The sequence below is a fragment of the Orussus abietinus genome, unplaced genomic scaffold (genome assembly GCF_000612105.2).
Source record: "Orussus abietinus isolate OABI.00-Male unplaced genomic scaffold, Oabi_2.0 scaffold2, whole genome shotgun sequence".
Lineage (NCBI taxonomy): Eukaryota > Metazoa > Arthropoda > Insecta > Hymenoptera > Orussidae > Orussus > Orussus abietinus.
In genome coordinates, this window is record NW_019396012.1 from 2,753,872 (window position 1) to 2,780,091 (window position 26,220).

The following is a 26,220-nucleotide window of genomic DNA, read 5'->3' on the forward strand; positions in this document are numbered from 1 at the left end:
AAATCCGGCGAAATCCTATGCGCGGCCATTTGCTTTTCCAAGCTCTTTTGCACCGTTCTTGGAGTGTTCTTACGGGGGTAGTTCGTGTTCTTCTGTGTTCCCCTTCGCATCTTTCACCCCCCCGTGTCGCACTTTCTCCCCGGGGAAGGTAAAAGTCACATTTTGTACCGGCCAGTCCAGAGTCGACGAGCCCCACCGGTCCTTTACGTCGAAGCACTTTAATTCGCTGCGCCCCGTTGTCGGGTTCTTCATCTCAGCACCATCCTTCCCAGGACGAATCCCAGGGATGAGAGCAGTCCTAGGGTCGAGGGGTCACGAAAAGAGCTGGCCGATCCATGGTGCAGCTCGGCTAGACTTTCTCCTGAAACAAAGAGCTCCACTCAAACACCGTACACGCCCCATGTACCGATATCAATTGACACGTATCGATAAACCGGAATTCACATCTCGGTTAAATATGACGGATGTTGCCACGATGTCGAAATTAATATTTTCATTTATTGCTTGAATTTCCCGTCGTAATGTATAACGGCAATATTGTGTTTTATACTCCAGGTGTATCGCAATGTGATACCCCGTGCCTAATCACATTTATCCTGTATTGTCCCAGTATATTGAATTTAATATTTACTGCGTCCCGAAATGTTATATCGGCTCAATATTGCCTAGTAATCGGGAATATTGGACAAATATTACACTAATATATTAGCAATATGCATTCATACAGGCGGCTCTTCAGGAGCCCCGGAGAGTCTCGAATGCATCAGTATGCGATTTCGCTTGATTAAAAAAAAAAAAAAAAGTTTCAAATTTTGCAATGTTTCCTTTTATGGGGAAATTAATTTATTTATCGCCGTAACTGGGGAGGAAGGGCTCAATTTTGCAGGATTTTCGGACAATTGAAAGGGGCACTCTTCAGGAGCCCACGAGGGTTTTGAGCGTATTTGGGTGAGTTGGCTCGATTTTCCGAAAATTTTCATCCTTTCCCTCCAGCGGGAGAATTTATTTATTTATCGTCGCAACTGGGGCGGTCCGATCTATTTTTCCAGGATTTGTGGACAATCGATGGTCGGGGATTTAAATTGTTCAAAGCGATGGGAGGACGCAAGTCCGGCTGCAGTCGGGCCTTAAATTACCCGCAGGGCGGCTCTAATCACTCGCAAATTGTCCGCTCGTCCCAGATTTTCCTGCGTGACATTATTGGCGACAATTAACGACCCTCTGTCGCGGAGGGAGGGGGATAACGAAGTGAAATAACCGAGGGATCGTTATCGGGACGCGCGCGATGGGAGCAGTGCAGCTAGCTGCATCGCCGTTGCACTTCCGGACCCGTACCTGCGGGTATTATTGCACTTGAGGTAGTCGCAAATTAATGGCAGGGTAAACCTAATTACTGCCTGGCTAACCGAATTGGCAGAACAATGCACCCCTCGGGCATGGACCTTGCTCCTTATGTCTCGGTATCCTGAAAACCATCCACGAGCCGGGAACGATTCCGGGAGTCATCGAGTCATCTTTTTCTCCGCCGACATCAATGGACTTCTCTCCGGGAATTTTCTTCTTCTTTTTTTTTTCCTTATTTCTTTTTTCTTTTCCCCGGGAAGGAGAGGTCTTCCTGAAGGTGCAATCCGCTGGGAAGAAGTCGGCGAGCGGAAACTCCGCCCGCCTTTATTTCGACCCCTCGAGGAGGGATCCTTCAGGGGTTGTAATCCTAGAATCGAGCTCCTCTTTTCCTTCCTCCCCTAAATTGAGCTCTTTCAGGCCGCGAACACTCGGAAGAGGTGCCGCTCGATTTCTGGACTGCCTCGAATTTTCCCGATCCATTTCCGATCAATTGTCCAATCTTCGGGAGTCATTGCCGAAGTCGTCGATATCCTCAATTCGAGCGGGACATTTCCAAATTTTCCGGAATTATTATAGGAGACGTGGACTAGGTCGTTGGGCGGAAGTTTTTGGGAGTTAGCAGCGCGAAGGAAATTTCCAACATTTCGGGAATTATTAGGGAATTCCTCGACCGTGGGTCATTGTGAGAGAATTACGAAACGGTTTCGGGAATCGTTAGGGGATCCTGGATTACTGGGAGGAGATCTCGATATTTTCCGAGGGATTACGCCTCCACCCGTCGACCGTGAATTCGAGGGAGGGGATTTCATAATTTGTTTGGAATTATCAATTGGAGCATGGGTCCGGAATTTTGGGAAAACGCGGTTATTCCACCTGGCTAATGAACCGGGGTTGGGTACACCCGGGAGCATTACACGCGTTAAACATCTACTTAACGGAAACAAAAGGCTTAATTGGGGGTGGAAATCTCGACTCTTAAGTGCGTTCATTTGTAGTCAGAGAAGTTGGTCCTCTTCGGGGAGCGCCTCGGATGTTTCGAATGCACCGGCGAGGCAGAAAGGGGAGAGTATACTCGTTTCCGGGGATTTCCCGCTTTCCCAGGATAAACCCGCATTCGAAATTGGGTCTCTCACCGTTTAGGACGTGAACGTGGACCGTCGCAGGACGATCCGGCATTATGGTCAGGACGCAGGTGTAATTCCCGCTGTCACCTGGACCCACCCTCGCTATGCTCAGGGTGGAGTTGGCACCCTCCTCCATCAAATCCGTCTTGACGCTGGAAAGAAATAAAACCAACACCGTCATAGACTTATCGATGTTCCTTTATAATTTTGGGAAGTTTTTAAAAATCCAATCAAACTGAAAAAAAAAAAATTTCCCCCGAACCGGGGAAAAATATTTCATCGAATGGCACGAAAGAAATATCTCGATAATTGAAATTCGAAATTGTGACGATTTAATCGAGGGAAATAATTATTCGTTGTATTAAAAATATGTTTCCTCGGGAATTCGGGAATTTCTTTGTTTCAATGGAAATAAAGCGAACGAGGGATAACGACTCGCCCCCTGATAGTCGGTGCCGGGGGTCGGAGCCCCCCTTGAGAAGAACCCCCTTAATGAGGCGGGAAATTGTCGAAACTTTTTAATTCCTTGGGACGCGGTTTTGCGGGGAATTTCGCCGGAGCAACAATTGTACACCTTTTTGCCGGCACGACGAAACTTCGGCTTTAACACTCTCCGCCCGCCGGGGCGAATTTCCTGGTTCAGCAAGTTCCCGGCAATTACACGGGATTTCTCCGGCCCTCCTGGCGGACTGAAACGCTGTCTAAACACGAAAAATGTCCAATGGCCAATTAATGTCTTTCTGTGCCAGGCAAATATGTCCTCGTTAATCTGCCATCCTTAATAATCACTTCGGCGCACCGGAGGGGAACCGACGTCCTCTACTGATACTCAATATGGCGGAAAATGTAGGTGGGCTAGAGAAAAAAATTAAAAAAAAAAAAAGGCGAATAAGAGAGAGGACCAACCAGCCTTGGAAAAATATTTCCGTTTTATTACCCGAAACGAAGAGACATACATACACCGAGAATGCAAATTCGGTCGTAATGCGAAAATGAAAATTTTTCGGACGACATTTTCAGGCTGAACGCGAAGTTTGAAAATCGCCGGAGAAATAAGCCAGGTCGAACCTTTAAAAGCTCGACGTCGCATAATTCAATGTCAAATTGGCCAGCCCATCCTCCCTCTCCGCGGCGGATCCTCCGCGCAAGGTTTTCCGCTGATTTATGCCGGCGAACTCCGCTCGACGGTTCCGTTCGCGGAACTCTTTAATTGAAAAAGTTCCCCCTTAACAATTTGTCTACTCGTTATCTAGTCGGCCGCGGAATACGCGCTCGATACCCGCCGAACAAAACGCGCATTTGCATCGGCGGCGATTCCGCGGCGGCGGCTCCGCGAGCCAAGGGCCAGCGCGGACGTTTCGAAATTTCGAATGCAGGCCGACTTTCGATGCTTCTTTTTTCCTTTCTTTTTTTCCCCCCCTATTTCCTGCATTTTGACATTCGTTTCCCCGAGTCCAGGAGAATTTACAGGCTCCCCGCGGCGGGGAAACCGCGCCGGATTTCGCGCGGGAGCAAATATTGCTCCAGCGTGAAAAACCCCTCCCGCTAGAGCGGTTCTTCCTCTCCATTCTCGTGCGGGAGGAATAATGCAAAAACCGGGAAGGGACTTCCGGTTCCGAAATTTATTCCCCCCACCGTGGGAATTTTATCGGGAATCGCCGATGCGGTTTCAGGGATGCGTGTTTAATCGGGGACCACCTTGGAAATTCGGCCAGCAAGTTCGGGGGAGGCGGAAATTCGGGTCCAGAATGTCGCTCCAAAGGGGAGAGTTTATCGCGGGGAAATTTTCAGGTTATCGCGAAATTCAAGGGGGAATATCACGTTGACTCCAAGTGATGTCGTAAATTATTATTTATCATGGCAAACGGCGACGTGGTCTTAAGGAAACGCAGATATGGAAATTGGTAATCCTGGGAACTGGATCCTATATTAATTCTAATTAGAAATGGTCTTTGCGAGAAAATTGAATGCTCGGTGGAGCGACGTTCGAGTAAAGAGACGCGACTCGTAGTCGAGGCTTTTGAACTTGTTTGAGAGGCAACCGAATTTTCCTTAAGTTTTATGAATTATCATTTTTTTATGATATACATATCATACAGCTCTACAGAGACGCGTCTTAAGGCGACTCGGGTGCGACAAGTAGAGCGGGAAAATACCCAGGCGGTAAATAGGAATAAAAGGAATAAAATTTATACTCGTAACACGCTTTTCCGGGTTTTTCGGGAAAGGAGGGACGGCTGACGTTCGATAACAGAGTTTCCCCGCGGAAGGCGACATTTTTGAGGGTATTTTCCCTTCAGCCCCTCTCTCGTGGCGGCTTCTTCGAATTCGCGGCCATGTCGGGGGAGGATTTATATTAATAAATTGGGGATGATGGACGGGCTCGTCGGGTGTTCGAGGGGAAGCTGGAACCCCCGTGGCCTGGCACCTCGGGAAAATTCAGTTGGCCGTGTTCCCCGGGCCACCAGTCATAATAATTCCCAACAATAACTTCCCGGTCTGGTTTCTCGGAGCCGCGGAAAAGTAGAGGAATCCATTTGCCGTAATTACGAGCGCGGAACCCCTCGCGATTTTCCAGGAATCGACCGCCTCCTAATAGGCCCCCAAAGAGACGATTTCTCGCCTCTCACAGTCCCCATCTTCCAATTTTTAAATCATCCCTCTTCCTACACGCCTCCAGTACTCCGAAAATCCATCGGGAAAATTTATCAGAATTTATTCATCATTTTCAGGAATTTTTCAGTCAGTCTCCTCGGGTCAAGAAAAATCGTCCGCGCGCGGAATCGCGACCGTCGGAACGCCGCCTTGAGTAAATATTTCCGAAAGGCAGACTTTACCTTTTATGAATATGATTCCGGGAATATTTGCCGTCCGTACTCGTCGGGTATTGATATTTAAATCAGGGGATACTTTTGTAAATACCGATTGGAGGAGTCCCCGTGTAGTTTGATTAATTAAATTGTTAATATACCCGCCGTAATGCGTATCGACTTAATTTCCCAGTGACGGTGTTATTATTTTATTTATCTGAGGGCTGAATATGCAACGAGCCCGGATCTGTAATTCCAAATTCGGCGGTTAATTAAATCGTTGATTTAATTAAGAGTTACTTGAAAAGAGTTGCCTGTACTCCCTCTCTGCGCTTCCGCCCCCCCGTACCCTTCTACCGCTTACAATTATAATTCTCCAGAATTATTTAATCCGCCGTAATTTTCGCGTTGTTCCTCCGGGATTCGCAGTAGCCCCGCAATTATCGGAAAGAATTACCGCCGAGCGTTTTTAATCAAAGCGGGATCGATTCGCGAGGATTCTTTGTCCCGGTCGGTCTTAATTTGTCCTTAATTAATGGGGGGGCATTATTTCCCCCGTGGACCTTTTCCCTTAAGGGAGACGGTGTGTCCTTAAGAATTACCGAGTTATGGAGAGAGGAATACAAGAAAAAAAAAAAGAAAAACGAAAAATCAAAGAAGACGAGCGAAAGGAGGAAAGCTCGAGGAGATCTCCTTTTCTGAAATGTCCTGCGTTTCCGTAACGAGAACGCGAGCTTTTCTTCCTCTTCCTTCCCCCATTTCTCCTTCCCTCCCCCCAATATGCTCGCGAAAAGCTGCGCCACCCCTTTCACCCCCCTTTTATTCCGTAAAATACTGCGAAATTTATTCCCTCGGCAGTTTTTCCGCACAGAGTTGCAGATTCCGTCGCCACCTTTTCTTTTTGTTCTTCCGCCCTTCTCCCCCTTTGTTGCATCGATGCAACATATTTTCCATCCTCGCCGGTTGATTTCATTTTCTGCGAATTTCTCCCGGCTTAATCCCCCTTCCTATGCGATTAATTCTCTCATCGATCTTCGTTAGTTTCTATTTTTCTTTTCCTTTTATTTTCCCAAGCTTGAGGCTCGCCCAATCGGCGGCGATCGGCGGAATTCCGAAAACGGGGCGAACCGCGGATGTTTTTTCCCGGTAGGGCTGTTCCGCCTCTTTCATTCCCTCGGGATCTCTGCGGCCCCGATAAATAACCCTTAAATTCGGCCCCCGGAATATTCGGATCGGCCGATTAGTCCGACGTTGATTGGTTGAGTGGCCGTTTCGATTTGCGGCCATTGAGAACGGAGCTTGCAGTCTCGTCCCATCGATCGGATAAAATCCCCCCGTGGTTGGGGAAAGTATTTCCCGGAAATGCCGATAAAACGGAATCGCACCCCATACTTGATTAACCGGCCTATAAAAAGATCCAGCCGAAAGGAAATAATTCCTTCCCATTTTTTTTTTTAATTTTTACGGGGACGTTTTGACACCTTCGAGGGATTTAATCAGCGATTTATATCATCGTTGTTTCGGGAGGTTTAGGTGGTTATGAAATTACCCCGAATTACCTGCAATTATATCCCGCCGGTAATCACGACTGTAAACTTGTAGACAATTGGTCATGACCATCCGTCAATATTTTTCTATTTTTTTTATAGTATCCACGGATAGGATTTGCTAGCGGAGGGGATTTAATCGGCGATTTGTCTCATCGTGGATCGGGGCTGTTTCAGGGGTGTCGAAATTACCGGAATTACGTGCAAAGATACATCCTGGGTAAACACGGCTGTAAACTTACCCCACTTACCCCCCAGTACACCCCCGATGACAACTTTGCTCTCAGTCGAGAAGCGCCCCTCTCGGGGGGAGGTTCTAACGTGACAATGCACCCCTCCTCGCAGATTCACCCCCGGAAGTATACCCGAATTGTTTATAGTGAGTTATAAGTTTGAGGGTAACGTCGGTAACTCGATCGCATTTGGTTATCACCTCCGCGAGAGTGCAGAGACGTTTCTGGGGTGTCAAGGAAGGGTTGCACCCTCCGGGGGTGGTTTCCGAGGCGCGAGAAATTCCAGAGCCGTGCCTCCGTAATTATTCAACAAGCATGGAAAAGTATGATCACCTCGGTAATTAAATCGGGGAATTTTCGGGGGTCCGACAAAGACCCCCCTCTGATAATGCAATCAGTCGACGTGTCAATCGATACCCCCGACTAGAGACATATTTTCGGAAACCATTTCAAAGCCGCGGCGAGGCCCGTAATGGAATGAAAATTTCGATTACGGCAAATAAATCCGTTTAAGCGATGAGCAATATTTCACGAATCATTGCGTTCCCTTCCGAGCCAGAAATCACGTTTCCGGGCGGCGAGGGGTGCATCGATCGGACCTTGGGGGAGGAAGGGGGTCGAATCGAAGTATGGAAAAAATGATTATCGCCGGGGCGATAAATTCCGAAATTAATTACTCCGATCGATGGGCGGCCGTATGGTCGATTTTTACCCTTTTCGGGGTAACTGGACAAATTCGGGGGAGAAATGGAAATTTCCGGGATAAACGAGGCTCGATAATTCCAAAGCACCGTGCCATGGTATTTTCCTACTGGCTAGAAAAATACTGCCACGGCCCTGGCCTCTGGGCGCAATTTAACTTTTTAATCGATCCCCCCTTGTGCAGACCTTGTTTCCGTACCACGGGTGGAGGCGTTCCTCACCTTGGACCCCCTCGGTGGACGTTTCGCAATTTAGGGAAATTAAGGGGAGTCAGGTGGCCTCTCATGTCCTGGTGACGGTCACCCTTGGACATGACCTACCTTACGTGCTCAAATCATTCTAGGTTATGGTCAAGATAGGTATTGTTGCCGTAACTGTAGGTCGTCCCCCGCCTTACGTATAGTTACTTAAATCATCCTAGGTCAGGGCCAGGATCCGTATCGCTGGTTTACTCACCCTCCACCATGACCACCATACATATAAAGTAGGTCATGATCCGCGCAACTTGCACTTACTTCCACCGGGTGCACATGGGTACGTACAGAGGGGATGCAGCGAAAGCGAGTCGATGCAGTCCTCACCTGATACCACCCCTCGTCGTGTCGTAATTCAGGGTTCGGTTCCCGTGCATCCACTGCACCACGCTGTACTGCACCTGCATGGCCAGGTGACGGACCACGCATAACAATTCGATGGTGCTGTCGGCTTCGTAGTACTTGTCCCTCAGGGCCTCCCCCATGGCGTCGACAATTTGCACCGACGGGGCTGCAAGCCGAATTGAACAAAAAGTTGTTAATAAAGAATGGCCGGAAAATAATGCATTTCCTGGCAGTAACGAGGGGAGGTACACGTGGGGGGGTATAAAGGTGTCCCCGGTAAAACCAGGTCACCCCGTATTCTCGTTGACTTTCCATTATATCCACCCCCGTCTTCGTCATCTTTTTCAGGGTGGCGAAGCTTTCGCGTACGCGAAACTTCCCCCTGAAACGGGTGAATGTGGGAATCGCGGAAGTTCCTCCGGTTGGGAGAAAAAAAGAAAATGGAAACAAGGGTGGTTTTCGCGGTGCTAAGGGTTTCCCGATATTGATTCCTCGACTAAACAGGGAATAGAACTCCTGCAGGAGTGCCAGGATAGTCGTTCGGTAAATCGACGGACCGCCGACTGTCGCACCTCGTGGTCCCTCTTTTTTTATTCCCTCTTTCTCTCCCCTTTCTCTGATTTTCCCCATTTGTTTATCCCACCTCCCCGTTCCGGCGTGCTGGGAATTTTTCTCAGCCGCCGACGTTGCTTCATTTACTCGCCCTCCTCTGCTTCCCTTAAACAAACATTTTCCGCGCTTCGCCGGCGAATTGTATCGCCGGGAGATGGAGGAACCGGGAATCCGCGTTTCCGGATTTTCCTGACGGCGGGTCCGGGAATAATGCCGCCTGTCGTCGGGCTGAAATTATCGAGTCTCGCTTTCGCGCCGTCAGGGATGACGACGACCTGTCAGAAGAGAGACAGCTCCGTTGACACCTGCTCTTTCGATTTATCGGCAGGTCTTCTGGTCCCCTTTCGTCGACTCTTGGCTCAATTTCGTCGTCATCGCTCGTCGAGTATTTTTGTCCTCTTCCGTCATTCCGATATCTTCTGGTTCCCCTTTTTCGTCACTTGGCTTAATTTCGTCATCGTCGCTCCTCGGGGTTCCTTGGTTCACTTTCGTCATCGTCCAATTCGCTTTGGTCCCCGTCTCCTAGTTTCCTTCAGTCCTCGTTTCGTGGTCCCCTTTGTCCTCATCTCCTCATCCCTTTTAACCCGTGTTTGAAGGTGGAAATTTGTCTTCCCTCCAACACAATCAACCCCTAACAATTAATCGCCTTACGTATGTTCCATTGGCACCGAAAAGTTTCCTCGAACTCTGCGACGGAATTGCTCATTTGCGTACTAAGCTGTTGACATAAGTTCCGGGAGTAAATACCTGATGTTAACAACTGCATTTGCAGCGGTAACGCCACGCGGCGCCCTCAAAGAACGACCCCGGAGTCATGAAATTGCAGCTGACAAGTTAAACAAGGGCCTCTTCAGGAACAATCGCGTCGCTGGAGAGTTTAACACTCCTGGTTCGAGGTACCGAGATAGCGTGTGTCAGTTTTCCTCTCGAGGAGTGTCGCTCTTCGGGTACTCCAAAGTGGGGTAATACGGTGTCTAATAATTTTTTTTTTTTCTACCATGTTTCATATATTTTAGGATTTTTCTTCAGTCTAAATTAACGACCTAGACATGCCGAAGAGCGTAGAATTATTTTTCTCACGTTTACGATTCGAAGATGAACTACCGAGATCATGCGCGTACCTGATCAAGTACTTCAAAGTGGGGTGATACGATGCCTAATAAATTTTTCCCGTCTTTTATATTTTCTCGGGATGTTTATCCAGCCTGATTTAACGACCTACATATGATGAAGAGCTGTTCCGGTGCTTTTGATTCGAAGATGATGAGGTCTTCGGTCCAAGGCAAACGTACTCTTTTCTGGGCTAGGAACCGCATCGATTGGCGCTCGTCTCATAAATCTTTCCCGGTATTCTCGACCCTCTCTAGCAGTCTATGGACCATCGAAATATAGCACGACAATGTATCTTGACTGAATCTTAAGAGATCGTTTTAAGTTACGAGAGTCTACTTCTCCGTCGAGCCAGTATCCATGCCAAAAGAAGCACCCAATCGATCCCCTTTTCAACTATTCCGGCGCCGGGATAAAGATGTCCTCCTCAAACTTTATCGCGTTTCCAGGTGACGTTAACAGACGCGGTTATCATTTCCCGGTCCTATTGTTACCAGTGAGTCCAAAATCGAGCTCTTCAGGATTTTCTTCGGGTTCCTCGGAGGAAACCCTCTTTTAAGGTACGTCTTAATGTGGCGGAGCAGCCTCATCGGACTACTTCGCCACTTTTCCTTGTACCGAGAGACTAACTGCATCCATCCCCGGTCGTAACGTAAATCTTGGACGATGGTGCCGGCACTTCCGGTGGAGTTTGTAGCGCCGCGATGCCAGGACGATGCCGGTCGGGTCAAGAGGTCGGAGGTTGTCCCATATGTAAGTGACGAGCCCCACCTACAGCGGAGGTTCGTCCGAGATTAACTGCTGAGCCTCGGTTTATCCCCGGGTGGTTTCGCCTCCACCTTCGGAGTGTCCTCGGTCGGATCCTGAAGGATCGCGAAGGCGGGAAAGAGATTCCTAGGCTCGAAATTTGGGATAGGTCAAGAAGTTGGAGGCTGTCGCATACATAAGTCAGGCGACTGCGCTCGGGGAGTCTCTCCCTCGGGATTAACCGCTGAGCCCCGGTTTATCCCGCGCCCTGGTTTGCCTGGTACATGAACCCGGCTGGATCGTTGGATCGGATTATCCCGGGGAGTCCTGCCGAGCCCCGGATCCTGGAACCGAAGCAAAGAAATCCCTCGACTCGAAATTTCTACCCCAATTCGGGAATCGGGATGAAACGGGATCCCTGGCAGAGATAAACGCTTTAAACGGGGGACAGGAATCTTGTGGTCCCTTCGGGTCGCCGCGAGGGAACATCCCGAAGAGTCCTTTTGGGAGGAATCGCGGGACTTTCGACGGCTCCCGCGGGAATCCCTCCTTGGGAACCAACCGAGGTGTTCCAGGAATTCCTCTTTCGCGGAAAGTCACGATATCTCGAAACAAGGGGCGAAGGGCGGCGGGGGATGCTCGGAGCTTACGTTTGCACCGAGCTCCGGTGCATCGCGGTAATGCATCGCGCTGCATCGCCGAGGCTTTCGCGGGGGGCGACACGACGTGGCGAATCGTCGGGAGGGGCACTTAAGCCGGGACTCGCGGGAAATGCCGATGCAAGAGTGGAAACTCCGAGGGAAACGTGAGAACGAACCCTGGGTTCCCACGTTGAGGATTGTTCCGCGATCGGCGTGTTCCGTGCACCGAGCTGCATCGTCGCCGATTCTCGGCCGATCGTTATCACCGCGGGAATGCACCGATGCACCCGGCAAGGGACGAAAAAAAGATACCCAATTCATGTCGCCTCGATTACAGATGATTACGTGATAGCGATGATAATGAGAAATCGTCGAAATTTAATATCGAATACCAGAATGGCGGGCTCTTCGGGGCGTTCTCCAGCATCCCCGCTGACGTTCTTCGGGATTTAAAATACGAAGGTCCCCTCTTCTGGAAATGAGACCGCGGTTCGATCTCTTCGACAAAGGACCCCTCTATCCTGGAGACCCGTTCGAGGGACGAGAGTCGGTCCGAAATTGGCTCGGCGCCCGAAAGCTAAATATGTTATCAGCGCCGTACAGACCTTTATCGGGAGGATCGCCCTTCTGGTCGGAGAGATCGAACTTTTGGTCCACCTGTCATCCGAAATGGCTTTCCTCGAATTAAGGTGTCTCCGTTTTCGGGTTGCCTCTACTTCGGGGTTGCCTGGAAACCCAGGACCCTCTTCAGGGTCCGACAAGGACCAAGGATGGATTAATCGACGCACTTTAATACCGTCCCTCGCACTCAGCTAAATGAAGTTCTTCCGCGACTTCTTCGAGTCCCCTCCAGGCGGTCGCCGCCTCTTCAGGCTCCTCTCTTCGTCTCCAATTATTTCACCAGCGATTCCTTACAAGAAGGGGACCCGAGTAACCCGTCCGATCGTCCTGGAACACTTAAGCTCCACCTTTAATCGACTTAACGACGAGTCCTGGGGAAACTGCGCGGCTCCCACACCCTGGAGAAAGGCAACGGCGAGTTTCGAGGACGTTGGTTAAATTCCCGATAATTCCCGGGATTCCGAGGGAGGAATTTTTCAGCTCTTTCCTGACGTATGACTTCCGAGGCGGACTCGGAAAGCCTCGGAGAACAATACCTATCCATTTTCGAAATGCTCCCCGCGGCCCTCGGGAATTGGCTCGCCGATCGTCGGGCGCAGCTCGGGGAGGCTTTAAAGATATTTTAAAGTCAGCGCCGGGATATCGTTTACCCTGAAGAATGTGCTGCGGAGCCGGGGCCAGATATGGCGGACGTTAAATGTGAGTCCGGCGACGTGGTTCCTTACTTTTATTTCATCTCTTTCCTCCCGATTTTCCCCGGGAACCAGTGGGAGCTTCCTCGTAGAGAAATCTGGGTAATAGAGGTAACGTTGGTACCTAGTACTTTGTCTTCATTTTTTTTTTTTTTTTAAGGGAACCGATAGCTTCCCTTGCAGTTAATCCCTTGATTGGTAGAGTACCCGAAGTGATAACGGGGAAGGATTTTATCATTGGCTCGCGAGTTTTGGCGCCGAACGTCGATGCAACGTGTTCGCGTGCACTCACCGTTGATGTGCAGGTTGACGTGGATGAACCTCGGAGGATGAGTACTAATCTGACACTCGTACTGGCCCTCGTCGCTGCTGTTGACGTGCTTGATTTGGAGCCGCCAGTTGTTCGGATACTGAAACTCCACGGTGTACCTGGGATCCCCGGTGTATGTCTGTTGTCCGACTGTCAACAGGTTCATCTTCTCCCCGTCCTCCTGTCTGCGCACCCAGGACACCTAGGGCACGATTATCCATCACCTGGTGCACCAAGACACGAGACGGTCGCACCGGCCAGGATCCTCGAACTTCGTCCCTTCCCTTGGGAAGATGTCCGAGGATCGGCCTTCGAGGTGCTCGATTATTCTCCGACATTATCGCCCATAAATTGGCGCCTCATTAACTGGCTGATAAATGCACCGATGCACCGATGCACCGGGACGTGCGAGCGGGCCGAATTGGAAAATAAAAGCGAACCGAGCTCTCTCGCGATCGCTAATGCACCGATGCGTCCTGCATACGGAATTCTTCAGCGGACTCGATTAAATATGGACAGCCGGTGGGTTATCGCAGTGCATCCGCATCGGGATGCACCGAGTGCATCGGCCACTTGGCGATCGTAGGGAACGCTTCGAAGCGACTCCCGGAATTCCTCGCAGAGGAGACCTTGCACCCTGACGGATAACACCTTTCCATGATTTATTTTACTTTTTTTTTCCCTTTCTTAACCTCCTTATCAAAATACAATTAAAAGTCTTACTTCTCCTCGAGCGTGCCCGGGATTATCAGCGTTCATAATTTAGCCTGGGTTTTAATTGAATTTTCCAAGGTAAATTTAATTAACTCCGTGCGGTACATTAGCGAATTATTGTGTACCGAGGGTACGACTGTGCGCGGTGCATTTTATGTGTAACTGCAGCGCAGTCCTGCAGTTATTGCGCTTCGATGTGATCGAGGAATGTGGATGAAAAATTCGATGCCGGAACAATTAGTCTCATCGGAGTGATGAAAAAAAAAAAAAAAAGATTTCAGAGGAAATGAAGCCGGTTGTTCTGGTATGAAATTTTATGTCGATGCATTTTATTTATCATTGCGTCTGTGGTCTGCTTACAGTTTTATCCTGGAGCAGGGATATCCTGCAGTCTAGGACGACCGTGGCTCCAGCCTGGACCGTGATATTTTGGCTTTCTCCCTCGAAATGGGGACCCCATCGATGGTCGTGATGGTGTTGGTGCTTGTTCAGAGTGCTGTGTGCATCGAAGATGTAGTTCAGGATCGGCGCATCCGTGGGGATCGATCTCTTGGCAGCGATCGTCACTCTGGTCGAGGACCGCAGCGTCGTCACAGGTGATTCTGAAAAATGATAATTATTCATTACTCGATCCCGAAAGATGATAATTTTTTCGCTACTTGACCCTGATAAGTGAATTGTCGGGAATCGTCCTGAGATAAATCTCGAGGGGATGTATTTTTTATGGGGGTCTTGGGGTCGCGATCTCGCCACAGGGGCGATTCGTCGTCCCCCGTGTCCTCGGCAATGGGTCCATTCAGGGGCACCGGACCGTCAGGACTCCCCAGGAGCATAAAAGTCGGAGTAGAATGCTTCGTTAGGGGAATCCTCTGAAAAGCCGAGGTCCGAGGAGACGAGTGGTCCAGCCGGTGCGGTGGCGAGGTCGGACACAATTTCTTAGCACAACGGCCGGGGCGTTTCTCTCTCTCTCTCTCCCGGGTTTTCCGGCCATTGTGTCGGCAATAATATCGCTGCACAATACTACGGGGTTTCGCAAGGATCGTGACTCCTTCCGAGAGCGTATTTCTCGGGCCCGTTCTCGGCGAACACCTTCATGACCCTTTTGCGCGACCAACTAGCCCCCGCCATTTTGAAAGATACCCTAGACGAAGACGATCGATTACAGATAAACTAAAGATTAATAACTGGAATTATTAAGATGTATGTGAATTTTCTAAATTATTCTTGGGAGGATTAAAACACTCCGAGGAGGATTCTCAGAGGTAAAGCATGAATTTATAAGGAATTACGTCGGGTAGCACTATACGTATATATTTCATTTATTTATGATGGTTTTTATACGTCAGTTCTAATGGAGGGATTTAAAGCACCCCTCGGAGGATTCCCAGAGACAAAGTCACAGGATTTCTCGGCTTGTTTCCCCTAAACTCGGATCATCCGTCAGCGAAGTGGATGTCGGACGTTTTCCCGGAAAATGGGACTTTCCTCCATATCTGGCCACCTATCAGGATGCACCGTGCGGGGGAACTCCTAGTAACGACGTCGTCTTTTGGGGTTAGGGCAGGTCAGCCACGAGTCGAGACGAATTTCCTGTTTAAGATGCTCCCGAGGGATGAGAACGGGAAATCGAAATTTTCCAATTTCATCGAAACCACGCTTGTGCGGGAAAGCCGAGTCCCTGGTGACATCTCTCGTCGACCGCCCTGACGAGTGACGTGCGTTAAGCAGATGCGCTTTTTCCTGTCTCCCTATGCACTCCCTCTCCCCCTTTCGCAGGCCCGCGGCGTCGTTGCAAACGCTGTTTGCAACGAAACCGAGGCTCTGTGCACCATCGTGATGGATTACACGAGATCGCACCGGCCCTAGGCGAGTTGCACCCTTCTGGCCTCGCGGTGCATCGCAGGATGCACGTTAAAGAAATTCCCTGGACCCGTAGCGGATTTATTTCTCCCGAATTGAGTCGAAATTTCTTACATTTCATATAAGTCAGGTGCAGGGAGGAAAAGTGCACTTCGCAAGGAAGTACAATAAATTGCCCGAGGTCGCGGTTTCGTATTTCGCGAGGCGGTCCCGAAAATTGGCGGGCGGGGGCAAATTCGCCCCCGGAGGGGGGATTTACGCAGACTCGGGGTAATTGGGGCGAGGGTTGAGTATTAATAAATCCTCGTTGGCGCAGGCCGGAAGCGAGCCGGACAGGGTCCGGCCGTAAAAGTCTTCGCAGTTCCGGGACGCCGGCGGAATGCGGAGGTCCCGAGGGAACGAAGGGTGGAGGGCTCGTTAGAAAGCCGCCTCCGGGGTGGGATCCGAAGAAACCGGGACCCGGGGCCGCGAGGGGAATCTCGGTTAGGAGGGGTTGTTCTTTTTCCGTGGTTCTTGGCCGACGCCTCCTTACATTCCGGAGCACTTCCTCGTGGGGGTTGCTCCCCGGCCCGGGACCGAGGGGCGCCTTTTCCCGTCCAGGGGGTGGCGGGAAATGGAAGATGAACTGATCGGAATTCCGGAAGAGTCCCCGGAAGCGTGTCCCGGTTGCCGATGCGCCCCAGTCCCAAAGACTCCCCCCCCCCCCTCGGAATATGGAAATCATTATCATATCGACATCGGTTCCGCATCGAAGGCGTCTTTCCGGAACGCAGGGGCCTCGTATCCGGGAAATCACCCCGAAGAACGACGGGTTTACGCCGCCGACTCGTTATCGCCGACCTTGGAGAATGAAAAATTGTCCGGGATTTTTCTAGGGTATTTTTTATACTTCAATTATACGCATGGTATTGTTTTTACCGATACGTTGAACGACGTTGTCACGTCGATATCGGCTTCGCATTATCGCCGGAGAGGTAGGCCTCGTATAGGGGAAATCGCTCTGGAGAACGCGAGAAACTCGTTACCCCCAACCCTGAAGGAAATGTCGACTTGCAGGAATCCGCGTGGCACCGAGGTCTTTTTTTCTCCATATCCTTCCAGCCTCCACCTAACCTAGAAAACCACGTGGACGTCGTTACTCCCGACCCGTGGAACTGGAGAACAGGAGACGCCTTATGTCTTGGAACAGATAAAAGTAGAACCGACCTGGAAATATCGAAATTCGACATCAGCAGCGATACGTCTTGGCACGAAGGGGCTATCGATCGGTATTCGACGTAAGCTCGTGATAACAGAGATAGTTTATGAGGGCGGATTATCGGGGAGGCTGTCGGCCGTCGAAGGGATGTTTCGCCGGGCGAAATTGCTTGTTTTGGACTAGTTGTACAGCTCGATCGAAGGCATTCGGCGGTACCGCTGCTGGCCGGAAGTGGCGACACCGCGGGTGCCTCGGGGAACAATATTGACTCGTTATTATCGGCCGGAGGGGTGGGTCGAGGGTCAACTGCGGGATCAAACTCCGACGTTTGTTTGGCCGGGGAACTTTCCGACCCCGGTATCGCGGGAGTCCTGAAAACCTCGGTCATCCCCCTTCCGGAACAATGGATCGATTCGCAATCACCAGGTCTTATGAGCCACTCGAGGTGGAGGTGCATCCCAGGTGCACCCCGGGTGCATCGACGCACCTGTTTCGTTTTAATAATGTATCACTAGGTGGATGACCACCCTGGATTTCCCACGTCCTATCAGGTGTTTCCCAGGTTCTTTCCGTATTACAGTTCGTTCTGGGGCGGAAAGTCGCGAGGGGATTGGAGCCCCCCCGATCCCCCCCCCCCCCCCCNCCCCGAAGAGGTGCATCGAGCGGCGGTCCCAGGGTATCGAGGGAGGCGTCGTCCTTCTTCCTTTTGCTATCGGGACGTGGGCTTTAATTGACCTCCTTCCGGTCTTGCGCGTTTTTCGGAGTCCTTGGAAACGGTCGAACATCCCCCCGCCCCTGCCCCCGCCACCTCCGATGCTGCTAGGAGCGTCGCGACGCCATTCAGGTGCTTTGGGGCAGCCTGACGGTGCTCTTTTCTCAGATCCTCGTCCATTTGCCATCCCCGGCCTGGACTGCACCTCGATGTGCGTTTCTGGGAGAACGGGTCCCCGGGGAATCCTGCAGGAATCCCGGGCGGTCCATCTCGCGAAACAGGTGGTGCTGGCCGGAGGAAATTGCGGCTTATGACCGCGATGCGGATTCCGGAGGCGGGCTCTTCCTCTTGAGGTATTCAACCGAGGTTGATGAAGTTTCGAGTGCATCGCGAAAGTTGCATCGGGGATTGCGGGCATCCTTGGACTCGTTGCACCTAGAGATGCACCGATGGAAGACAATTTTTGTTTATGTCTCCGATTTCGGGGCCAATCCTTCAACCTGGGCAAATGCAACGATAAGTGCATCGCGGTGCATCCGGGTGTCGCACTTAGGGAATCGAAGATCAGTTCCGGAGCTAATTCGACTCCGTAACTCCCGGCGCGTCGTTTTATCCGCCCTGGGGAAGTGTTCTCCCCGGGGCGCACCGCGTCCGGAGGAAACGCGCGGTTAGGCCGGACGGATGCTGGGCGCTGGTAATTAGCCGGATGCTGGGCTCGACTCCCATTGACCCTCCCCGTCGTTTCCGGTTCGAGACGCGACGCGGTTCGCGCGCAGGGGCGCAATTGCAATTGCACCTGGCAATTGCACCGACCGGGCCGGATATCGCCGGCCAAATTTAAGCCGCGTTTCATCGAATTTCCTCCCCCGCCCCATTGGGTCCCCCGTCATCCGTGCGAGCGATAGCCCCCGTTTCCCCGGTAATTGTCCTAAAAGCGCGTCACTTGCCCCAATTGGCAGCTCTGCCGGACCATTTTCGCAATGAACGTCATCTTCCCTATGATTCTCCCCCCCCTTTTCTTCCTAGACCCCTCACTATATAAAATAGAAAAAAAAAAAATAGATAAAGCTTTTCCAGCATTTCTATTCACCTACATCCCCTCGCGGTGATATGAAAGTGGTACCTGCAATTTTTAAATGAAATGTCACTCTGTATGTGAAATAAAAAAAATCCTCATAAGCAAATGCATAAAGAGTAGAATTTCTTGTGTGTCAGGACCTTCCTCGGAGCTTAAAATGTCAAACGATTCGGTTCACCCGGTTCGGAGGAATGTTTGATAAGGACCCTTCAGACGCTACTTTCGTATCACCTTAAAGGGGCCTTAAAGATCCGATAAGGGCCGCCAGTCAGGTTTTCCGGAAAATGGGGAAATTCTCTGATATCGCGAGGGGGTGGAAGCTCGAGTTTGCGGGGGAATTTTCGAACCGTCGACGGTATCGAGATAGGCTGGTTTATTATATCAGGGAACAAAGTACCCCGGGGCGACATTATATGTAGAGCAAAGCAAATTGAGAGAATCATGAAGTTAAGGGAGGGAGGGTTGATCAGCGCCGCATGGGGGATGTCGATATCGCTTTTCCATATCGCCGTTCGCGAATCTCTCGAGTTTTGGGGGGATAAATAAGGACGCGAGGTAGTCTCTTATCTTTCGAGCTTTTCGGGGTGAATGGGACCTGAAGGGGTGAGCTTCGAGGGGCGAACCGGCTCGGTTCCCGAGGGAAGGCGGCCGTTTAACGAGGGGGGGTCATAGGAGGAATAATATGGGGAATCACGAGAAGATGTCCTGTCCTCGACTTCCTCCAGTCGAGGACTCATTCGGGATGCAATGCGTGCTCCATTTATGCGGCTGTTTCTTTCATGACGAGGGAGGTGCATCCTCCATGCACTTCTGCACCGGCGACAGCGGCGAGTTCCAATTACCGAGGTTTCATTACGCACTCGCGAAGGATTTCTCGAGAGGGCTGCAGAGGACTCTCGGGACCCCAAACCGCTTCTCGGGATCATCGAAAAATGGGGATGACTCGATGCTGAGCGTTTCTATTTTTTTTTTCTCTTTTTCTTCTTTCCAGGGCGGCGAATGTGGAATTTCGCGGATTCTTGCGGAGCCTGAATGCGCTTCTCAGGGACCTTTGGAAAATGGGGGTAACTCAATGGGGCGCCTTTTCCTATTTTTTTTTTTTTTTTTACGGACAGTGAATGTAAAAATTCCCGGATTCTCGTAGAGCCTGAAAGTGCTCCCGAGGGACCTTAGAAAAATGGGGATAACTCAATGGGATGTTATTTTTTCCTTTAAGCGACAGCGAATGTGGAAATTCGCGGATTCTTGCATTTTTCCAAGAGGGGCCGCGCGACGAATATTCCCTCCCCGTGGGCCGGGTGCGTGCTTCATTTCGCGGAAAATCGCGGGTCGCGGGCCGGGGCTTTTTCTTTCATTAAAAAAATTAAACGGCCCTGCGTAGCGAGACTGCCCATGGAGGATCCCCTTAATTGCGCGGAACGACAGAAGCGCCGCGCGAGTGGCGCGCCCGTAAAAATACGGGGGCGCTAGTTCGCTCTTTTACCGTCCTCTACCCCTTACCCCCCTCCTTTCGTTTTTTTTTCTCTCGTCAACTAATTCCGCCGCGGCCCCAAAGTTTCCCTCGAAAAATAACAGAGGACCGCGCCGACCTCGCGCGATAAACGCACCGCGCACGCACGCGGCGCCGCGAATTCGAGATGAAACGAGCCCTAAAACTCGGCCCCTGGAAATTAGAGCCGGCGAATTACGACTCGGCCGAAAGAGCTTAACGTCCCCTCGACAAATGGCCCGTCTCCTGAAATTACGAAAAAAAAAGAGAAAGAGAAAAAAATTAGCCCCCACGATTTCGCCATTTCTCTCCGAAATTCGGCGCAAGTCCCTGCGTGGACTCGTCAGCTGACTTTTGGCTCATGAGGCTCCTTATTAAATTGTTTTAATCGTTACCGTATTTGCGGGGGATCGTTCGCAGGAATCTCGGAGTCCTCTTCCTCTCTCTCTATGCGTCAGAATTGATCCAATGATTGGGATAAAAAAAAAAGAAGATCCCCTCGGAGGTCGCGAATAATCGAGCGCTCCCGCGAAAACGTCCGCTCGGTCCGGAAAAGCGGCGCGTAATTTTACGGCGCGACTAACCGCGGTAAATAATTCCAATTCGAGCATAGAGCTGGATTCATGTTTTATGCATAACTACACGGAACATCGCATTAAATTCCACGTCGAAACCCACCCTTCCCGGGTCCGCCGTGAAAGGCGTGGCGGTCTCCGTGTGCGGAAACCCAGGCGTCCGCGGCGATTTCCGCCGCTCCGGTACCGTCTTTTCCGTCGGAGATTTTCTTTTCGCACGAGGGCATTTTACACTTTATTAAACGAGACAATGAAGAAGATTCGGATTCCAACGACGTTCAATGTTTCATTTACTCTCTTTCCCCGCCACGTTCATACTTTCATCTCCTAGGTACTCTTATATTTTTTTTCCGATACTCTCATATTTTTTTCTCGCCCCTACTCTCAAACTACTCTTCACTTAGAATTTTTTCTGATGCTCTAGTCTTTTTTCCCTCCCAAGTACGAATTCCTTTCGCAGGTGCACCTGCATCCTCCCTCTTATCCTTTTTTCCGCATAACTCTCAACCCTTCTTTTCCTCCCAGGCACGTCCACATTTTCTCTTACAGGCCCCCTGACATATTTTCCCCATAGGCACGGTTCCATTTTTTTGGCAAGGTCTCCTCTCGTTTCCGGCGCCGTCCCGGGGGTAGAAGTCTTCCCGAAAGGGGATGGAATTCAGAATGCGTCTCTCTCCTGCGGGACGTGGGATCGGATAAGCGGAAGATGCTCGCCGGTCCTGACACTCGGAAACGTGACTGACGAGTCGCGTTAAGCTCGAGATGTACCCTGGGGGGGAAGCACCCCCTGAAGGAGTCCCTTGGAGTAGATAGCACGGGGGGGGATAAATTTTTGCATTCCCGACAGGCGTCCCAGGAACGGCATCTTTCGCGAGTTTCCCGGCCGACGTGTCGCCGAAACTGTCGCGAGACGTTCTTAAGAACGACTTTCCCCCCGGAAAATTCCCTCCCCCCCAAAAACTCCCCCAAAACACTTATCGACAAATTCCAGGCAATATCCGGGAATTTATCCCCCAGGGGAAAAATTTACGCCGATTCGGATAATTCCTGAAATGAAGAATAATTCCCTGTCGCCTGGCGAACGACCCTCAGGGAAAAAAGGGGAGGGTCGCGGGGGGGGGGGAGGGATTTTTCTCTCGAATCTGGAAACCGAAACAATTTCCGGAATTAATGGGAAGTCTATTTAGTTCCCGCGGCGATCCATTTTGGTTAATCGGATTCCAAGTCGGATACACAGAGGCAAAAAGAGGGAGGGCGAGGAAAAGGGGGTACTTCGACGAAGGGGAGGAAGTGGGGGATGACGAAGGGGGAACTACGAAATAAATTTCCGCGCTCGCGACAACCGCCCCGGCAATTCCTCCTTTCTCGCGGATTCCCGCGGGACCCCCCCCCCCCCCCATCCGGCGCGAAATCGCGAAAACCGCGGAGAATTTCCGCGGGGCTTTTAAAAAGCGACCGCGACGATTCCGGGGGGAGGAGAGGGGAAGGAGAACGACGAGATTCCAACGGGAGGCATTAATAACTCCGGGAAACCGCGGAAAGCTCGACTAGCGCGGTCGTGGGATTATTTAACGGCGACAACAACGCATCCTGAGGGAGAGGGAGAAACAAAGAAAAAAAAAATGGGAAATTCTAGGCCGATAGGAATTTCGGGGAGAGTGATGTCAGGGTGGAGGGTGGTTTTTTATTTTTTTGGGTTTGCAGGTTTTTTTTTTTAATATTTAAAGGCTAGAGGGGGAGGCATTTCTTTTTTGGTCTGGTACACCTGGTATGACCGAATTCCATTAATCCCCAGGGAGGCGAGACCGGGTGTGAATTATAATCCCTATTCCTCGGCAACGCTTCCGGACCGTGGAGTATCCTTCCGGGATAAACGAAGCCGTTCCGTGCCGGGTCCCCCTCATACATATGTATACGTCTTTCCCGGATTCCCGGCGTCCCGAAGGGACTCCCCCAGTTGATTCCACGACTTCGCGCTAGTGAAATGGGACTTCTTCCGTTTTTTTAGGGTTTTTTTTCCGATTTTTTATGCGAAGGAATCGCTTTCTGGGAGGGTTCCGATCGGCGGATGCTTTTAGGAGGATATGTAACGAGGAATCGGGCCGAGTTTTTGTAACGACGCTGATAACGCCGACGTCGTTAATGGGCTTGATTAAAAGTCGCGAAACGGCGAGATTTATCCGTAGCGCTGCGATTTTCCCTAATTGAAATGCAACGCCTCCGTCTCGCGACTCGCTCGGAATCGTTGCTCGTCGTTTAACGACGCCCGTGACTTCGCCGTTCCGAGAGGGCTGCGACGATTATGGCCATCTTCCTCTGGAATTGCGAGGAACGCAATTGCGGGGCCGATCGAGGAATCGGATTAACGGCCCGGCGCTGTTGGGACGTGTTCCCGTTGATGAAACGCCGCTCGGCGTTAAGGGACGCCTGGGATTAATCGGCATCCTCGTTTTCTCGGCGTTAGACCAAGTTTGCAGTCGTGGCCGGGCGTTTAACGGAAGCCGGAGGGCTCGTTTTTCGGAATTATCAGCCAATCCCCGCTCTTAAACGACGATTTTAGGGGTTCGACGACGCCGTTCAACGCCCGTTTCCTCCCACCTTGGGTCGTTAACTTATCCTCGAATTTTCGTCGCGGATTCCCCGGTGATATCCGAAATCCTTACTCGTCGTTTAACGACACCAGGGGCGATCGTGGCCGTTTTTCTATCGAATCACGATGAACGCAACGGCGAGACCGATCGGGGATGCGGATTAACGGCCCCTCGCCGTTGGGACGCGTTCCTTGTCTATGAAACGCCAGTCGGCGTTAGGAGAGGGCGCGAATTAATCTACCCCCTCGTTTCGTGGCGTTAAATCGAGTTCGCGGCCTCGGCTGGGCGTTAAACGGAAGGCGAGGGGTCGTTTTCGGGAATTATCGGCCTCGATCCGCGCCCTGAGCGCGTCATTGTTTCGCCGATGGCCGCCTTTAAACGGCGCCCTTCGGGGTTCAATAACGCCGTTTAACGCCCGCTCGCCGACAACTTCAGACTTTATCCGCCGATCAAATCTTCGCTGCGGACTCCGCGAAACTCCTCCCCGTTAAATTTCAGAGCCCCTGTAAAGGCATTGTTGGCCGCGTTATCAACGCCCAACGACCCGATATATCGGTCGTTAGGGCCGCTCTCGCTACGAAAACCCCGACGAAAGACGGCCCCGTTGACGACCCTCTTTGAAATTCCATTTGCGATCCTTTCGAAAATTATTCGAAATTCGAGTCCTGGATCGCGCGGCGCCTTGCATCCCTGGGATGCACCCACCGAAATGCATCCGCCCGTTGTCGCAACGGCGAGGTTGCGTTTCCGAAATTACCGGCATGCAGCCGAATCCCATGTCGGCGGAACTCGTTGTCAAACAGTCCCAAACTAGTTGGCAGGTGTCACGAGTTACTGCCAGTTGATAATCTGTCGCTATTCATTTCTGTACCGAACTGTTGTCTTCGCTGACAGCACGCGGCCCAAGTGCGCAATATGTGAACCGAGTTGCAATACAGTTACGCATCTTGACAATTAAACTTGTCCTCATCTCCCCCCTCTCCGAATTTAACTCTCACATATTCAGAATTCACCATGACCTAGGATCATGAAACATTCCTCCGAATAGGGTGTATCGAATTGTTTCAAACTTGACAATGTGAATATGGAGCCTGTAAGGAAGTTCCTGGCGCCCATGAGATTTCAATTAAAAAATGAATTCTTCCTTGATACTTTGAAAATTCTTTATAAAAAGTGAAATTTCATGAAACAATTCGGTACACCCAGTTCGTAGAAAAGTTTCGAGCTTTCGGATGGCACTTTCACATCCCCTTAATTTACAATCCCTCGAAATCAAGGTTATCTCGATAATATTGCGATATTTAAAAATCGCCTCGATTATAATTATTCATATTTATCCTCACTCGAAGAGAGGCCCTTAACGAGGTTCCCATTTTTAATTACAAATGAGAGGCGTGTTTAAGGGCCGCCGTCGTCGCGCTCGCAATGCCGCGTGCGGTACTTTTTACGGCACGCAGCGGAACCCGCGGCGTGATATTAATATTCCAAGACGGCGGATACATATGCGCTCCATATTTTCCTGCCCCCTCGTTCTCGCCCGGGCGGCATCAAAGCCTTAACGCCGCTGTTTACGGCTCGCCGTTATACGGCACACATTTTCGCCTTCCTCCACATGCAGAACTCCACCTCGGATTAATATAAGCCGGCTGACGTTTCAACCGCGAATCGCGCCGGCGACGCGGATTAATCGGTGCGAATTAGTCGAACGAGGGAGAAAAAAGAAAAGGGAAGAACAAGAGGTCCGATGATAATTCTTTTTTCTTGGTGGAGGCATAATCTAACTAGTAAGCAGCCTTAATCGGACAAATCGAGCGATCGAACGCCGATCGAACGGTCCATGCTGATGCGGTAATCCCATTTCGAATTAAATCGCCCTGGATTGTTTAATATGGAGATTAGACGGATGAATAATTCCGTGAGGGGGAGGCGAATCTTGCGATAGGAATTCCGATGTCAAATTTAACGAGGCCCCCTCTTATTGGGGGGAGGAAGTAAATTGCCGATCGATCGGAATAAGATGTCCAGATGGTGGGATATACAGCGGGGTGGAGTGGTCAATTTATCCCTAGGGGTTTGCTGCAATCGCTAAATCCGACGCATGGATTTTCACTACATCAGATTACAATCTTACCACGAGGAATGATAATAGATTTCGATCATGGGAAGTATTTTTCGACGATTCTTAAATATTTTCTTATTTTCCCTTAGGGGTTGATTAATCGAAAATCGATTTTCTTTAGTATCCCTTCGCGCCTTTATTTCTCGGTTTTCCGGATATTACGGTCCTTCGTTTAATCCTTGGGGTTGGTCAGCGCCCGACGAGCGTTCGGCAGGTCGCCATTCGAGGACGCGCAGTTTTCCTCCCCGGGGGGTTTTCCACCCCCTTCAACCCTGTTGAGATTAAGCCCCGCTCGCGTCCCTCACCTGTCGACACCTGGTACGAGGGGAAACTTACAACTCGCTCGTACGCCCGCCTGCCGGTCCTCTTTACCCGCGCGAAAGCCCTTAACCCTGGGGGTGCGCTTTACGGGGGTGAGTTTCCCATAGAGCCGCGGATAAAACCCCGCGGCGTCGCCGCGCCGGTGGAGAGCCGGAATTCTCGGGGACTTCTAAACGATAACGACAAACGTTCCCGCGGTTACTTAACCGGCCAATTTTCCCGTCCTACGACCGGCCTTAATCGCCCTTAACGGTGGGCCGGCCTTAAAAGCCACCCTTAGACTCCATTTTTTCCCCCATACGCCATCCTCCCCCACTCGAAGTACCCTTTGGCATCCCCTAAGCCGATGTTTCCAGCTCTGGATTTTTATATCCTGCTTACATTTCGAAAACGGTAATCTATAGATAATAATTGACAAAGTGCATGTAGGGATGCACTGGGGGCGGCTCATGTTTCGCTAGAGGGGGGATG

General features: G+C 50.8%; 1 protein-coding gene across 1 annotated transcript in view; it reads right to left on the reverse strand.

The window, feature by feature from the left end:
* Window positions 1-248: 248 nt before the first annotated feature.
* LOC105700445 overlaps window positions 249-26,220 on the reverse strand; it is a 30,855-nt gene continuing 4,883 nt past the window's right edge. The window contains exons 3-7 of the mRNA XM_012426277.1: window positions 14,167-14,408; window positions 13,075-13,294; window positions 8,342-8,525; window positions 2,478-2,620; window positions 249-361 (exon numbers count right to left, since the gene is read on the reverse strand). Coding sequence (XP_012281700.1) covers window positions 249-361; window positions 2,478-2,620; window positions 8,342-8,525; window positions 13,075-13,294; window positions 14,167-14,408 — 902 coding nt within the window. The remainder of the gene's footprint in view (window positions 362-2,477; window positions 2,621-8,341; window positions 8,526-13,074; window positions 13,295-14,166; window positions 14,409-26,220) is intronic.